The following is a 17,636-nucleotide window of genomic DNA, read 5'->3' on the forward strand; positions in this document are numbered from 1 at the left end:
ACTCAGAAGACTGAGGTGGGAGGATCACTTGAGCCTGGGAGGTTGAGGCTGCAGTGAGCCATGATTGTGCCACTGCACTAAGCCTGGGTGACAGTGGTACCCCGTATTAAAAAAAAAAAAAAGGAAAAGAAAATAGGGAGATGGGAAGATACCTGCATTTCTCCTGATTTATTTGTGGCCAGGAGCTCATTCTAAGTAAACATGTGGTCTCACCTGGGAATGCACTGGGTGGTGCAGTCTAATACACTCTGCTGTGACTGTCCCCCTGCCCTCAGACCCAGGGGCTCAAGGAGCAGCCAGTACTAAAACTTGATTTATTCAAGCACATGTCAACCCTCCCATGTCACAAAAGTCTCTGCAGTGGCTTCACCCACTGCTTCTACCAGTTCCTCTTATGCTCCTTTTAACCAGTTGATGTGACCCAAGGTGGATTTCTGTAGGACTTGCCAGGTCAGTTGGGGACAGACAGAGACAGATTTGCTCTTTAAAGCAGACACTAGGTGGTGGTTAGTGTAGGCCAAAGTGGGACTGTGAGCAGTTATTTAGGGGTGAGGGGATCTTACTTGGAAAAGAGGCAAATGAGGGATGGGATATAACTCAACCAGAGCACTTACCAACACGCCCCCTTCCCTGGTAATGCTGGAGGAAGTGCATGGCCAAGGAAACAAGAGACAGGGTTTCATTAAGTGATTAAAAAAACCAGGGCTACAATCCAGACTTCTTACACTACAGAGCCTAATACATACAGAGAGGAGTAATTTAGGAGACAACCTCAGTATCTTTCCATTGAACACATTTATTGAGCACCTACAATGTGCCAGCATCTTTTACAAGGATAATACTCCAAATGAGTCAGGATCCTCCAGACAGTATTGGGAGCCCTTCCGGACGAGAAAGATGCTATTGGAACGGCCAGAAATGGAAGGGAAGGCTTTGGTAAATGTGTTCCTGTGAGTCCCTCTCCGTGGAGGGACTGCCATTTCCATGCAGTCTGCAGTAGGTATCCTCTCCCTGCTCACCTGATGCTGTGGGAACATTCTGCATTTCTTGCTTTCAAATGCTGTCTATGATGTCCTTTGGGGTCACTCAGTTTGGTAGACTGGACTGTGATGAGGGTGGGTCATTGGGAAAGGGTGGGGGCCAGAGTTGCATTCTAAAGCAGTCCTAGGTGAGCATGTGAGCATACTGAAATAAGGACACTGATTAGGGAGAAGGAGCTAGCCCTCGGCCGTTAGCCCTTTTTTTTTTTTTTTTGCCTCACTGACTTTTGCTACTGATGAACTTGCTTCCCTGTTCATGGGAGGCAGTATCATCACCCCTGAATTATTTTTCTCCTTCTCCCTAATGTTGTTTGCAGGTTGCTTTTCATCATCAGCTATTGACTGAATCACATTTCTGGGCAGGAGGTGGAGTGCTGGTGGCTTTCCAGGAATCAGCTCTGCAGAAAGAAGCTCTTTCCTGTTCTGAGCCCTGTGGTTCTGTAGTCATTGGTCTGACCTGAGTAGCCCATTTTCTTGGCATGACACACCACAGCAGCAGTGGGCGGGAGACTTAGAATTTTTGTTGTTGACTGGAGCTGAGAATGTTGAATCAACCTCAGGCAGCAGACTGGCTCAAGGGATAATAAGCTATGACCCTTGGGCCAAATCTGGCCCACCAGCTGTTCTTGTAAATAAAGTTTTATTGGCTGGGAACAGTGGCTCATGCCTGTAATCCCAGTACTTTGGGAGGCCAAGGTGGGCGGATCACGAAGTCAGGAGTTCGAGACCAGCCTGGCCAACATGGTGAAATTCCATCTCTACTAAAAATACAAAAAATTAGCAGGGCATGGTGGTGTGCACCTGTACTCGCAGCTACTTGGGAGGCTGAGGCAGGAGAATTGCTTGAACTCAGTAGGCAGAGGTTGCAGTGAGCTGAGATTGTGCCATTGCACTCCAGCATGGGCAACAGAGCAAGACCCCGTCTCAAAATAAATAAATAAATAATAAAACTTTATTGGAACTCAGTCACTCCCGTTCAATAACATATTACCCATAGCTGCTTTCAAACTACAGTGGCAGAGTTGAGTAGCTTCAACAGAGACCATATGACTGGCAAAGCCTAAAATACTTATTATCTAGCCCTTTTCAGAAAAAGTTTGCTTACCCCTTGTCCTGAATTAGTAGACTATACATTTTTAAAAATTTGAATTAAAGCACAATATTACAATTCTGAGTGTTGGAGAATCCAGAATGCTTGGGGCAAGACCTAAGGCTCTCATTACAAGGATGGCAAAGACTTGAAGCTTCAGCTGAAGGCTGATGGTTGGTAACTGCTGCCTGGAGGGTTGTGTTGGAAAGGACTCTGAGGCTGTGTCTGGGCTGGCGTGGGCATTTCCAGAGAGATGAACACTGTGCCATGATTAATTCAAGGAGCACCAGCCTGGGAATTGAGCTTGGCAAACCCATGCTCTTCTTCCTCAAAGGTAAAATAGTATCCAGGGACAGCTTGGCACTGCCCCCGATGCCAGCCTTTGGCATTGCTGAGGTTGGAGCTGTAAACAAACATACCCTTACTGGGGTGAGAGGGAGGTGAGATTCAAATGCCATTCGAACTGTGACAGTAGCAGATAACAGGCAGGAAAAGCCAAGGTCGTTGGGCTCCAGTTCTAGTGTTAATTAAAGCTCCCATGCAGTCATGTGAGGCTGGCAGTGCACTGGTGTTTGTTCAGGAGAGCGTTTCATGTACAGTTTCCCGTTTGGGAGAGAACAGTATTATTAATCTGTGCAATCAAAATGCTGGCTAAAATGTTCCGAATCACTGAAAAACGAGAAACATAGGATGTGTGACCCAGCATGGTCACTGTAGAAAGCAGTAGACGGTGTGGCTCTGTCATTTGAATATAGCCCTTAGACTGTGGTTTTTGAAAGTTGAAGAATCTTAAGCCTACCTGCCCATGATGTCTAATGGCCTGTAATTCTGTAATCCCAACAAATGCTCTTCCTCAGTGATCCAAATAAATTCAGGTAGTGGGGTGGTCTTCTGAAGCCCTTCATCCATTCCAGTGAAATGTGCTGTTGAAAAGGTGTATGCAAATCTACTTTCTGGAATTCACATATTTTAAATGCACCAAGAGTCTGTTACTCATGCTAAATCTTTATAAAACACATTAGCAACTTTTGTATAAATCCAGAGTTTTAGGCGCTGCACGGCTTCAAGGTGAGGAATTACTTGTAGTCTGATATATGTTTACTTCTCAAGCTGACTTTTTCCACTATAAGCAGTGCTTAAACATCCCTAGGGCCACTGTTCTCTGGTAATGTAAATATATATGGAGAATCCAGTAAGGTGTGCGTTACGTTATTATGCAGTAATGCCTCATACAAGTCACTTAGTATCTCTCCCACATTCAATATTTTGGCCTTAATTGATTTTCCTTCATACCATGGAAAAATGGCCAAATTGGTTCTGGCTGACTAGGTTTTCTTTTCATTTCAAATAATTATATAAGCCATTTAAATTGTATAAACCCTCTAAACCGTATCTCAAATGTTGAATACTCAAAAAATATATTTTATGACAAGTTTGTTGAGAATTTATTTGCATAAAAATGCCACTATTTTTCTGCTGTGTTCCTAGAGATACACCACCCCCCAGATAAAAGTGGGTGGTAGGCAAATGTGCTACAGCTCCTGGGAAATGGATCATGAAGAATGCGGTGCGCTCAGCAGCCAGAGGGGCAGTGTGGCCTGAGTCTATGTGTCTGAGTTTGTGTGTTTTGAGAACAAGAGCAGAGGGCATTCAGATGTAGAATTCCTCCATGTCATTATCCCCGGGGCCAGCCGACCCTGGGGGTGGTGGCACATCTCCATCAGTCTGCTTGACTTTGGGGGTATCGCATGGGAGCTGTGGGGAGGAGTCTGTGAGGGTGGAAGTGCTGGGAGCTGGGGGAGCAGCACCAGCTGACGCTGAGGAGCTGGAAGACCTTTTGGTGAAGAAAGGGAGGGAAGCCCAGGAGGTCTCTGTGGTCACCCTGCTGACAGCGGGCAGTGGTCCCTCCCTGGAATCCTTGTGAGCTGCCCAGTGGCTGCTGCATCTTTCGGAGGGGAGGGGTGTCTCCACTGTGCTGCAGAATCTACTGGGCGCAGAATATGCAGAGACCACAGACAGGTCCGAGGAGGAGAGCCGCAGGCCTGTGTCCACATCTGTCTCCTGGGCCCCCTCTAGGTCATCAATGGAGAGGAGGTGGCCATGCCTCCACTCTGATGCCCTGTGCCCTGGAGCACCTGTGTTTGAAAACCACTGTGGCTCAGCTAAGGAGGCCGGGGAGGGGCCTCCCGTGGGCAAACAAAACAAAGACTTGCTTCTCTGGAAAGACCAGGGAGGGTTGGGGGTGCTGTTGGCTCGTCCGGCAAATTCCTGCTGGTGCCCAGGAGGCAGGCCTGTCCGGATGGGCCCCGGGTGAGGACTGTTGAGCGGGGATTGCTGGCTGCTGCCAGGTGTATGGGTTGGTACAGCAGTGCTCGGCAAAGGAGTGGAATGACGTTTCTTCTGGGAGGAATGATGCGCTCTGCCAGGTTTAGGAAACTTCTTATGCACCCTGTGTGCCTGTGTGGGGAAGGCAGATCACATTAGTGCAGGATGGGAATTGTTAAATGCATCAGGAAACACAGTTACCAGTCATTGGAAGCTCCTGGCAATGTCATGGCAATAAAGCATTACCAGCATTACCAGCTCTGCAATCTCCAGAGCAAAGACAGAGGTAGCAGAGCTTTGAGGAGCACCAGACAGACTTTTCAGTCTGAGGAGCCATCTCCGAGGCTAGGAGGAGATTCAGCTCCTTATCACAACACAGAATACTTTTTAAAGCACACATGCCCATTGCGCTCAACAAATTGGCAAAAAGAACACGGGCCTGGCTGAGCAGGATAACAGAGATAAGAATTATCACAAAATGCAGAAAGAATGATTGCAAGGTTTGTTTCCTTCCAACGAAAGAATCACAATGTGCCCACCTGATTGATAGACACTGTTTGGAAATAGAGGACAGAAGTGATCAGGATGCGCTATGCACAGACAATTTCAGACCAGATCCACATGGGATGTGATTCTAGTACATGCATGACAGACAGCCAGGACACAGTCTTAGGGTAGGGTGGTCCATGGTTCCAGACAGTAAATCCTCCAGGAGTGAGGGGCTATTGGGGTTAGCATTTATCTACTTGTTGCTGTAACTACTGATTTCTCTATATACGATGCCTTTCAGGAACCATGTACACGAAAGGGAGCTGCCACTTGCTGAGTGATCCTGCGGATCCTGCAGGGGTTGGATGAGAAGCTTTGCCCTGTCATATCCTAGCCTGTCCTTCTGGTCCAGCAGCCCTCCCCAGCCCTCACTGCAGCTCACCAGTAACCCGTTTCTGTTGCGCAGAACTGGAGCCCTCTCTTCCAATGCGCGTTTGCACCAGGGTCTACTTCTCTCAGGTTCTCTCTCTGGTCTGTGTCCAGGCCTACAGGCCAGAACCCAAGGCCAGCCTTACTATGCATCCAAGGTTTCAATTAAATAATGGGTTTCAGGACAGTCGGTCTGGCTTGACTTAGTATATATTAATAGTATCTGATTTACAAATCCCTGAAATAAGAAAAGAGTTCTAACTGGGGTTTACTCTCTCCAGGGCTCTCTCCTGGCATCCAGCAGGAATGAAGAGTCTCCCCTTTGGGATGGGGTAAGGAGCGGCCCGGCCCCAAAAGGCCTGAGAGGTGTCACAGCTGGGTGGCAGCTGGGGAAACGAACCCATTTTCTTAATCATTTGAATTGGCTGAATAAAAGAGAAAATAAGTCATGAGGCTAGGGAAAGAAGTCCTTAGGTACAGAGGTTGTTTCCGGGGGCGGGGGGATAATGTTGATTAATTCAAATGTCTATCTTATTTTTTCCAAAAGCCAATTCCCTTGGGTGCCCTGATGTCATTTTCTTTCTTCATAAGTATGCATCACCTTGTAACTTCTGTCTTCAAAGTCTTATTTGAGAACATGCACTTGGTGAAAAATTTTGCAGTCTGAATCTGCCTGAGAAAGGAAGCCTTTGTGGTTATTGCTTTATGAGGAGCAAAAGGTCAAGGTTCCCATGCAAGGAATGCCAGGGGACGTCTTAAATCTTCCCACTGTCAGGGAATAGGGGACTGTTCAATTTGGCTTAAAATCAGGCACAAGTGATGGAGGATGAACATTGTGCAGTTTCGCAGAGATTTTCATGACTGTGCTTGTTTAACAGAAATCTATCTGTACTCTCTTATTTTTACCACATGATGAAGGTAGGAATCCAGATAAACCTTACATTCTGCTGCTTTGAAGAGAGATGGTACCTGGTCTTTTTCACTGGAGGGTGCCCACGTGCGCGGTGGAGCTGCCTGCTGGGTGGGCGGAATTTGAGGCTGGCATGGCACTGTGAATAACAGCAGGACTCCTGGGCGGCAGCAGGAGGCACCAGGTGGCTGAGGAGCCTCCACATCCCTCCTGAGGCCTGGAGCTAATATGCCTGCACGGTTTGCTGGGCAGATCTGGTGGTATTCCCTGGCTCTGTCCAGTGGCAGAGGGGTCACTTTCTAAAAGTGGGGTCTTGTTGGATATAAAGAGAACTTGCACCTGTGAAGGTTGGAGCTCCTTTAAGTGTGGTTCCCCTGGTGGTGGTTTCATCTCTGGCCTCTCTTGTGTGCTTGCCTGCTGACCAGAAGCACCAGAGGCTAAGAGGGAGTTACTTTAGATGTTTCCAGAGACTTCTCCTCAGTGGACCTTTTTAGAGTGAAACAGGAACCTGAATCCTCCTCACATGGAAGCCTCTCCCTGGCTTTCAGCTCTTAGGGGCTGCCCTCCTGAGCTGCTCCAAGTGACAGCAGCGATGTACTGGTTCCTTTCTTTCTCTTCGAAGCAGTACAGGCTAGCTGCCTCCCTGGAATTCAGAAGCTCCCTTCTTTCTATTTAAGGACATTTAAGGAACAGAATAGTGTCACATAAATTAATGTGCTGAAGGCAACCAGCCCGGGAAATTTGGTTATGTCCCTAAAGTCACCAAAAGATTGGAATTCAGTAACTGATCCAAAAGTTTTTCCTGCACCTTTGAGTGCAGTTTGCAGTTGGGGAAGCAAAGGGGTCTGCAGTGGACCACTGAGCCAAAGCATCCTTTTCAAGGATCTGGGTGTCAAGAGGCTCATTCCCTGCCACATGGATAGAATCCTTTCTCTCTCTCTTTTTTTTTTTTTTTTTTTTTTTTGAGACGGGAGTCTTGCTCTGTCACTCAGGCTAGAGTGCAGTGGCACAATCTCGGCTCACTGCAACCTCCACCTCCTGGGTTCAAGTGATTCTCCTGCCTCAGCCTCCCAAGTAGCTGGAACTACAGGCACCTGCCACCATGCCTGTCTAATTTTTTGTGTTTTTAGTAGAAACCGGGTTTCACCGTGTTAGCCAGGATGGTCTCCATCTCCTGATCTCATGATCTGCCTGCCTCGGCCTCCCAAAGTGCTGGGATTACAGGTGTGAGCCACCATGCCTGGCCAATTCTTTCTCTTTGTTTACTTTTTTAGATTTAGTACAAGTGCAGATTTCTTACATGCATATATTGCATACTGTTGGGTAGACTGGGCTTTTAGTGTACCCATCACCCAAATAGTGAACAGCGCACCCAATAGGTAATTTTCAGCCCTCACCCCCGCTTACCCTCCCACCATCCCACCCTGTGGAGGCTCCAGTGTCTCTTACTCTACTCTGTATGTCCATGTGTACCCATTGTTTAGGTCTCACTTCTAAATGAGAACATGTGGTATTTGACTTTCTGTTTCTGAGTTATTTCACTTAAGGTAATGACCTCCAGTTCTAACCATATGGCTGTAAAAGATGTGATTTCATTCCTTTTTATAGTTAAGGAGTATTCCATGCTATATATACCACTTTTTTTTTTCCAGTCATCCACTGGATACTTAGGTTGATTCCATATCTTTCCTACTGTGGATAGTGCTGTGATAAACATATGAGTGCAGGTATCTTTTTGATAAGAATCTTTTCTTCTTAAATCACTAGTAAAGGTGATTCTGCCCCTCCCCCAGGAACCCTGGCAGAGTCTCATGATTTGTTCACGATCAGGGACTTTACCCTCAGCCTCGCACCTCCTCTTTCCCAGTAAGATCATTTTCTCTTGTTTTTCCCTTGGCAGAAACATGAGCAGTGTGACAATGTCTGCTGTGTAATGAGCCCACAATGGTCATTTTAACACAGAGACTAACACAAATTTGGGGCTGTCTCAAGAAAATTGGGCAATGGGTTCACATTGAGAAATCAGAGTCTTGCTCTAAAGAAAAATACCGTGTTTTGCTTTTCCTTTCCTTCTCCTTTGGGTGGTTTTCATATACTCACTAAGGATGCTGGCCATGGGCAAAGCCTGTGTTTTCTTTTTGGAATGGTCGGTACAGGAAGAGGATTTGGACGAAAAGGGCAAAGTTCACTCTAAGAATGGACAAAGCCTGCACATGTTTTGTAAAATCAGTGATGTTTTAGGCAGAAAGTTTGAAAGTTGTCAAAGAGATGCTCAGCTAGACAGGATGGCGGTTGAGCAAATGCTTGCTGGACTGTCATCTGTCTACCTTCCTTTTCCTGTCGCCATTATGGAAATAGAAGGCTTTCTGGAAAATCATCAGTTACAGCAACATACCAACTCCATTCTCCGCACAGAATGGCAGGTAGTATAATTTCGGGTAAAGTGATAGTACGTATTCCCTGAAATCAGTAAAATGGCAGCAAAGTGATACTTAGTACCCCCAAAGGCTTCCTGCCAAGAGTTACTTAGCCTCCCCAGCTTCACCCCGCACACCTCTTGAGTGATCTTTCTGAAAGCCAAACCTGAACAAGCCCCTTGGCAAAACCCACTCCTTGGCAAATTCTACAAGACCCAGCCTACCCCTTCAGCCTTGTGTCTTTCTAGAATCCTAACCCATGTGCTCTAGCAGTTTACAACTACCATGCTCCCAAACACCTCATGCTCGTCTGTATCTCCACGACTTTACATGGTGCTCCCAGTGTCTGTGCACTTAGAGAACACCTGCCATCTTCAGAGACAAAATTCAAGGTGCTGCTGTGAAGCCTCATGTGGCCACCTGCCCTCATTTGGTGAACAACATGCACTCATTTCTCTTGGGCATATTCCTAGGAGTGGAAATACTGGGCCACAGAGCATGTTTGCAGCTTTAATAGATACTGTTAGTTTCCCAAATTGGTTGCATCGATATAGAATTCTACCAGGAATGTATAAGTATTCCAGTTGCTCCACATCCTCACCAGCATTTGGCATTGTAATTCTTTTTAATTTTAGCCATTCTGATGGGTAATGGCATTTCATCATGTTGTTAATTTGCATTTCCCTGATGAGTGATGATATTGAGCATCTTATGAGATGTTTATGGGCTATTTAGGCATTCTGTTTTGAGACATGCCTGCTCTTTATGCATATTCTGGATTTAACACCTTTCTTAGATATATGCATTGCAAAAAAATATCAGCCAGTTTATGGCTTACCTTTTTGTTCTCTTATTGCTGTCTTTTCATGAACAGAAGTTCTTTTTAAAGTCATTTATCTTTTTTCCTTTAAGGCTGGTACTTATTGTGCTCTGGTTTATTTCTTTATTTCTTTAGAGATAGGGCCTCCTTCTATTACCCAGGCTGGAGTGCAGTGGCACGATCATAGCTTATTGCAGCCTCAAACTCCTGGGCTCATGTGATCCTCCTGCCGCAGCTGCCTGAGTAGCTAGAGCTAAAGGCATGTGATACTATGCTCAGCCAATTTTTTTTTTTTTTTTTTTTTTTTCTGGTAGATACAGGGTCTGGCTATGTTTCCCAGACCGTTGTTGAATTCCTGGCCTCAGGTGATCCTCCTGCCTTGGCCTCCCAAAGCACTGGGATTTCAGGCATGAGCCATCATGCCTGGCCCCTTGCTCTATTTTAAAAACTTTTTGCTACTGCATCCAGTAGCCATTGTGAACCAGGATTCCTGAGTACTGTGGATGACCACAAGTAGGAGAGAAAATAAGCCACTCTTGATTAAGCCACGATTCTTTAGGTCCCTGTCATTCTCAGCTGAACCTGAGCTTACAAATTACCTCAACAAATAAAAGACATTGATATATCTAGAGGAACTGGGTTAATTGTTATATCTTCACTTAGTTCTGTGAGGCTTTTAGAAACTGGGTTGCTTGATGTCTGACCCTGCAATTATGTGTTTAAACAAATGTTCAGTTTTGTACATAGCAAGCACTCAATACATTCCTGAGTGAATAAATACAAAAACACATGTGAGATACAAATACATATCTTCTAAAATAACTTAAGGTAATTTTAAGGTACTTATACATGTGTAAGCATATACCTATATATCATAAGTCATAAATACCAGTAAATATTATTTGATTTTAACAGAAAAAAGTTATGAGGACTCTGATATTTTCGGGAAAAGCAGTAGCTACATCTAATGATAAAGAGCAACTTTTCAAATAAAAAAATCTGAGTAGTTGCCTCAGGAACTAGCTTTGTTTAATACTGGTTGAGTATTCCTAATCCAAAATCCGAAATCCAAAATGCTTCAAAATCTGAAGCCTTTTGAGTGCTGACATGATGCTCAAAGGAATGCTCACTGAAGCATTTTGGATTTTGGATTTCCAATGCTCAAGTGATAAGTATAATGTAAATACTCCAAAATCCAAAAAAATCTGAAATCTTAATCACTTCTGATCCCAAGCATTTCAGAGAAGGGACACTCAACCCGTGTCAGCAGCGACTCTGGGGAAAATGTGGCAAGGATCACAGGAGATACTATTAATAAACAGAAAAGGGCTGGGCACCTAGAAGTTCTAGGAAACAACCTGGATATTGATCTGATGTATATTAAAAAGCTATTCACTTAAGGAGGAACAACAGAAAATCAAAGTGACAGCTGAGGACCCGGAGCTGGTACCAACAAATCTAATGATAGAATCTGTAAAACTTGAAAGAATATCATGCCCGGGTGCAAGCTTTCTCTTTGTATAAGTTCTGCATCTTTCCCCATATAATTTACTTTTGGTGTAATTTGTGAATTACCCTGCCCATTGGCTGTAAAACACAGGAGTAGACAGAACTGATTTTTATATTAACAAAGGATCATCAGAGTTTCATTAAGCATCACTGATTTTAAGAAATTTCAAGAGAGAAATATCCTGTGGTATAGTTCAATGACCAGGAGGAGTTGACAGAAATGATTAACAATAACTTAGGTTAAAAATCCCATTCTTACTTTATTTGAACAACAAGAGATAGAGTATTTTGTTTTTGAATTATCCAGATAATTTGTTCAATTCTCCAATTTAATTTTCGATTGCACTGAGGGTATAATGCTAGCTTGTGGGACTGAAGTTTAGCTAATTACTGCATTCTAGCCCAAAGGATTCAAGTTTAAAAAAAAAAAAAAAAATTAAGCCAACGCAGTGTTACATGCCTGTAGTCTCAGCTATTCAGGAGGCTGAGGTGGAAGGATCGCTTAAGCTCAGGAGTTTGAGACCAGCCCGGGCAACATAGCAAGCCTCTGTCTCATTAAAAGAAAAATTACATGCATACATATCTATTTGGGAGCCTGCCTGGAATCTTGGAGATTCAGTTTAATCCCAGTTTTCTCTAGCTCAGCACAATTGACATTTTTAGCTAGCTAGCTCCTTGTTGGGAGAGCTGTCCTGTGAGGACGTTTAACGGCATCCCTGACCTCGATCCACTAGATACCAATAGCACCCTCACTACCTCCCAGTTGTGACAATCAAAACTGCCTCGGGACACTGCCAAATGTCCCCTGGTGGAGAAGAGATGCCAAGTGCCCCCAGGTGAGAGTTGCTGCTAAGCTTTTGTATTATGAAAATATAATGCCCTTGCATAAACCTGGGGGTCTAAGTTCTGCGGGAAGGCCTCCCTATCATTTTTTGAATTAAATTTTTATTTTTATAAACTGATATGTAAACAGAGTTTTAAAAACAAAGTATACATTCATTCTACAAAGCTTATAATGGGGGGAAAAAAAGAGATTTACCCTTATCCAGGTCTTATTTCTTAGAGCAGTGCTGTCTATAGAACTCTGTGCAATGATGTAAATGTTCAATATCTGTGCTGTCTGATTTGGCAGCCACTAGCCTGCCAGTTCTCCCCAGAGGGGATTCCCTCAGCCTCCTGCCTGGGCAGCTGTTAGGAACCTGGCAATCCCAGAAGTGCAATACAGAATTGCACTTCTTCCTCCTGGGCCCAGTATGGCACTCCCACCCTTGACTGTGCTTGGTGTCCTGTGGTCTAGGTCCCTGGTCCATCTTCCCAGAGTGTAAGCTTTGGCCTTCTGATGGGAAAGGGAAGAGGTAGCTGATCTGGGGGTTCAACTGGTGTATGTGTGTGTGTGTGTGTGTATAAAGCTTTATTTACAAAAATAGGTGCTGGGCCAGATTTGGCCTGTGGTCTTTAATTTGTTGACTCCTGTCAATTGCTTTCTGTACAAACTTCTAAACCAATTTTCCCACTCTTTCATCTAGGCATAGACACTGTCTATTTCCCACTTAGCCCGGCCATCTCCCTCCTGCTGCTTTCTTAGGGCCCAGGCCTGCAGCATCAAGTTTTGGCCATTCAGTGGCTCTGAATGATAAAGACAAGAGACAATCAGGGCAGGAGGGGAATGTGGTTTGGGGACTCTTGATTTGGTAGGGAGCAGAGGGGAGGTGTGCCCCCAAAGCCAGCCTACTGACCTCATGTGACCCCAACTTCCTTGTAAGAAGGTAGGGGAAAAGGATATTCTGGTTTTGCTGAACTGGGCCACCCAGCCTGCTTTGAAGAGGGAAGTGGCTGGTCTCACAGCTGGAGATTCTCTGAACTTTAAGTGTGAGATACTCATCACTGTTTTTGCTTTTTGGCCTGGACTCCAATCACTAATTCAGAGAAAAGTGAGCCCCTACTACTTGACATAATAAAAATGGATTACGAAAACTCAAAAGCAGTGCTACGGCAAGGCTGAGCTAGCTGACCACGTCAGAAAAGGATCCACGCCTAAACTGTGGTAACACCAGTGAGTCAGGTCTCCTCAACACTCTCAAGACCTTCCACTGGACTTGGCGAGGTTATATTACTGCCCAGACTGCAGCTGGGCGTCACAGTCCCCACCTAACCATCCTCCACTCTGGCCACCCACACCATCACTAGAATCAGTGAATACACGTATTTGCCAGGAACGATACTGGCAGCATTCTCAAGACTGAGATTGTCATGAAATCATGCCAAGAGGAACAGAAATGAGAGCAGAATTTATTGTATTATGTGGGTCAGTACTATGCAATCCTGGTTGCACATAAGAATCACCCAGGAAGCTTTAAAAGACAACAACAACAACAACAACAAAAAACGCTCCACAGCAACTGAAACAGAATCTCGGGGTGGGTCCCAGGCATCAGTTGAAAGGCTCCCCAGGTGATCTGAATGAATGTGCAGCCAGACAAGGGCCAACTTTCTGATTTTCCCTTCTGCCTAGCTGGCTTTACTTCTCTTGCTCTGGGGCCCATATCTACTTTTATGGCTACTGAAATTATTTTATTCTGAATGACCTTATATTTTCATGACTATATACTCTTCAAAACTTAAAAATGCCCTTTGTTACTCTCTGTGAACTAAACTCTTGCAACCTCCCAAATCCAAAAATCTGTGATTGTGGAAAGCTGTAAAAATGGAGACCTAAAAGAACCGTGCCCTGTCTAATGTGCAGTGAGAAAGCTAGTGGGAGAGGCGGCCCAGCACACAGGAGCGTTCTGTTCCCTTCTGTCTTATCCCTACTATCTTAATTCCTTTAGCATTCACATTTCCCCCTCTTTGTATGCAATTATCTTGGCTAAAGTAGGCTGAACTTGTCCTTTCAATTAACCTCTGTCTGGAAAATGATATGGATAATGGAAATTCCAGAGGATGAATTTCCACTGCCACATTTCCCTCTCAATAAATTTTTATTTTGTTCTTATCTGCAGATCTGTTTAAATAACAAAACTTGCTTTTTAGCCTTGAATCCTCATCAGTTCCACCCATCTCTATGGCTTACATAAGTTTGCTTTTGCAGTATTATCTGTTAGCTCACTTAAAACAGAGAACTATTGGATATATTTGTAATGCTTATGCCAAAAACACAGGCTGCCTACATCAGAAGAGATCAACTAACCACCCACAGGACAAAGACTCAGGCTGAACAAACGGCCCATCCAGCCTTCCTCAGAATACATGGACATCATGGCCATTGTAGATTTTAAAGAGTAACTATAGATCTAATCTTTTCCATAAATCTGCCTAAGGGGGGAAAACGTTGATTGCTGAGATTAGCCTTGTACTAACAATGCCTCTTCTCAGCAAATAGAATTTAGGACACCTCAAAGTTTTGTGGGTTAGTAAGATTCATGCCAAGAATAGGTCAAAAACTCACTGTGGCTATTCTATTATCTGCAAAGCAGCAGTCCTTAGGTGCTCTCCCAGCCAGAATTCTGTGTGGGCTTTCTTGAGTGGTAAAAAGCAAGTAAGAACATTATAAATTTAAAAAAATTCCCATCTTTGAAGTGCATAGTATTTGAGACACAAATGTAGAAACAAAAGGACCTAAAGACAGGACAACCTGATAGATGTTCAAAGAATATATCAAGTAACTAAGCATCTTCTCCAGAGACAAGATGGGATGCAAGTACATTGTAAGTAATGAGTTATCTCAAGTTTGCATTTTCAGATACGGCAGCAACCTTGTACGTAGTCAGTGGGCTATTTGCCTGAAGAAGTACCAGCCTCTTAACCTGCTGGGGACCCTTAAGGTTAGAGGATGATCTGGGTCTGGGGTTTCTGATTCAGGCTGGGCCCACCCTAGAGTTGCAAAGGGCCTTCAAAGAGACAGGCCAGAACCCCATGTCCACAGGATCTGGAAGAGCCCAGAGTAAACAGGACATCTCCAGGAGCACTGTGGGTGAGAAGTGGCCCCCAGAACTGTCTCCCTGATTCTAAACTCACCCAGGACAGTAGTTGGGTCCTGGGATCCTGGCTATACCTGAAGTAGTCCTGGCTGGGATTAAACTAACCCTCCACAAGTTACCTAGGGTGGGGGTTTACATAATCAGATAAAATTCTGGAATATCAAGGTAGGTTTTCTGATCTGGTTTTGGGTACAGAAAAAGAATCAAAAAATGCTTTTAAAAATTAACATTCAATTAATTAAAGTTACCAATTTCAAACTCAATTTTCCCTTAAATTGATTGAGTTCAACTCACAAATCTTATTCTATTACTAAGTCTAGCAAATGTTAACAATTAACAATTGTTTTTAAAAGGGCTATGTAGCTTAATTTCCTTTAACGTCTTAAACTTCATTTATACATTCAATGTTTTGATTTTCTTTTTAAGTAGTTCAGGGGTCTCATTAATAAACAAAATCTTTAAAGTATTTAAGTAACTCTTGTAAATCTAATCAATTCAACATACAAACATGGTGACAGTTAGATCCTCTTAACTGTTCCAATGTTACAAATTTACTAAAACTTTGCTCTCATATCCCTTAACTTAAAAGTACAAATCTAAATCAATTATAAACTACATTTTAAATTGGAATCACAAGGTTGACCTCTTGTCTTAATAGGTCAAATTCTCTAAAACACAACAAATTCTTAAAATACCAAACATGACCAAATTGTTTCTCAGCTACCACAAAATATGTTAATATAATGTATTTTTACTGTATTATTTCTATTCTAAATTTTTCTGGGATTAAGTGTCCATTAAGGAGGTAATTATATCATTTCCAACAGTTTGGTGTTGCTTTTCTAGCTGACTGAGGTTGCACACAGACAGCAATTCTGGCCAGGGGGTGTCCCAACAAGGAGGGACACACAGCAGCCTCTTTTGTGGTTTCTGTAACAGATTCAGAACTGACCAAGTTCTGGAAACTTCCTCCTTGGTCCTGTTATTTCTTCAGCCGTTCTCATTGCTCCTTTCCATTGCCCTTTCAAAGGAAAGATGTCAGAACTGAATTTGTCCCCTAAGACTGTTTAACTCTTTTGTTTGTCAAGGACAGAAACCCAACTCACACTATTAAGAAAAGAGATTTAATGAACTGGGGGATGTCCACAACTGCAGGAATGCAGCTGGGCGACAGGATAAGTGGAGCTAAGGGTTCAGATGCAACAAGTCCTGTTCTTTCTCTTCTTTGGCCTTCTCTCTGCAGGTCAGCACCCTTCCTCTCACTCAGGGCGGGGTGGCTTTCTCTCCCTGGTGGGAAACACAGCTGCTGACCACTCCCCAAACTTTACATGGAAAAGCCAACTTTTCTTTCCCAATTCCAATCCCCAATGCCTCGTGACATCTGGTGCACAGATAGTCTTGACACACTGACTACAGCTAGGGAGGCGGGACTGGGTTATTCTGACACGGCACTTCTGTGTGAATAGGGTAGGAGGCTCTCAGTAAAAGAGTACTGAAAACTAGCCGGGCGTGGTGGCGGTCGCCTGTAGTTCCAGCTACTTGGGAGGCTGAGGCAGGAGAATGGCGTAAAACCGGGAGGCGGAGCTTGCAGTGAGCCAAGATCGCACCACTGCACTCCAGCCTGGGAGACACAGCGAGACTCCGTCTCAAAAAAAAAAAAAAAAAAAAAAAAGGACTGAAAAGAAACACTTCGGTTGGCCACAATCTGGAGCTGACCGGTGCTGAATATTAGAGGGGCAGCTGAACCCTTACACTCAGATCATCGCTTAGGTGGTTCAGTAGTAGCTGTTTCTCTTAAAACAGCTAGATTACATTTCTCATTTACATTGTTCAAAATGAATCAGAAAAGGAGAACGCTTTTAGAAAAAAATCTTATTTACATGAAAACTATGTGACAAGAAATCTATAAAACCGAATTCCTTGGAAATTTATAGGAAATGAGCAGACAGCCATAGCCTAAAGATTTAGGTCTGACTTCAACCCAGCGGTTCTAGGCATTTTCTTTGCTTCTCAATTTCAGGAAGTTATTCTTCTCTTTTGAGGTCCAGAAAAATCGATTTGCAATTTCCTACAAGTATTTCAGATAAACAATTAGATACTAGGATCAAACTAAAATGACATACATTAAAAAAATTTCAAAATCCTATATATTTTGTATAATATAAATTATGTAAACACAAGGGAATATATTTGAAAACCAATGTGGTCATTTCTTCCACAGGAGGTTTATCTACATGCTTCCAGAAGTTTTTGGTTTGGATTACTAGTGGATCTTAGCATGTGTGAGGACAATAATGGCTTGATTCAAGTAACTAAAAATCCTTATGCTTTGGAGGTTTAGTGAACAGTGATTTGAGAAACAGAATCAGCCTCCTATTACAAGTTTTAAAAAGCAGGTTGAACCCATTTCCCCCATCAACTTTCCTAATACAGTACATAATTTTTATTATAGCTATTGTTTATTATCTGCCTGCCTCTGCTAGAATATAATTTCACTAGGGCAGGGACTTCTGTCTGTGTTGTTTACTGATGTATTCTGAGCTCACAGAGCCTGGTACAGAGCAGGCACTCTATAAACTGGCTGAATGGACAACTGGTTAAATTTAGGCATGACATAAATTCCTCCTGAC

At 43.7% G+C, this 17,636-nt stretch overlaps 1 protein-coding gene across 1 annotated transcript in view; it reads right to left on the bottom strand.

Moving 5' to 3' along the window:
- Window positions 1-780: 780 nt before the first annotated feature.
- The window catches only part of FAM124A (family with sequence similarity 124A), a 61,104-nt gene continuing 44,248 nt past the window's right edge, over window positions 781-17,636 (bottom strand). Inside the window, 1 exon segment of the mRNA XM_011988795.1 lies at window positions 781-4,587. Within this exon segment, the coding sequence (XP_011844185.1) occupies window positions 3,781-4,587 (807 nt within the window). The 3' untranslated portion in view covers window positions 781-3,780.

This window comes from Mandrillus leucophaeus, unplaced genomic scaffold (genome assembly GCF_000951045.1).
Source record: "Mandrillus leucophaeus isolate KB7577 unplaced genomic scaffold, Mleu.le_1.0 Scaffold338, whole genome shotgun sequence".
NCBI lineage: Eukaryota > Metazoa > Chordata > Mammalia > Primates > Cercopithecidae > Mandrillus > Mandrillus leucophaeus.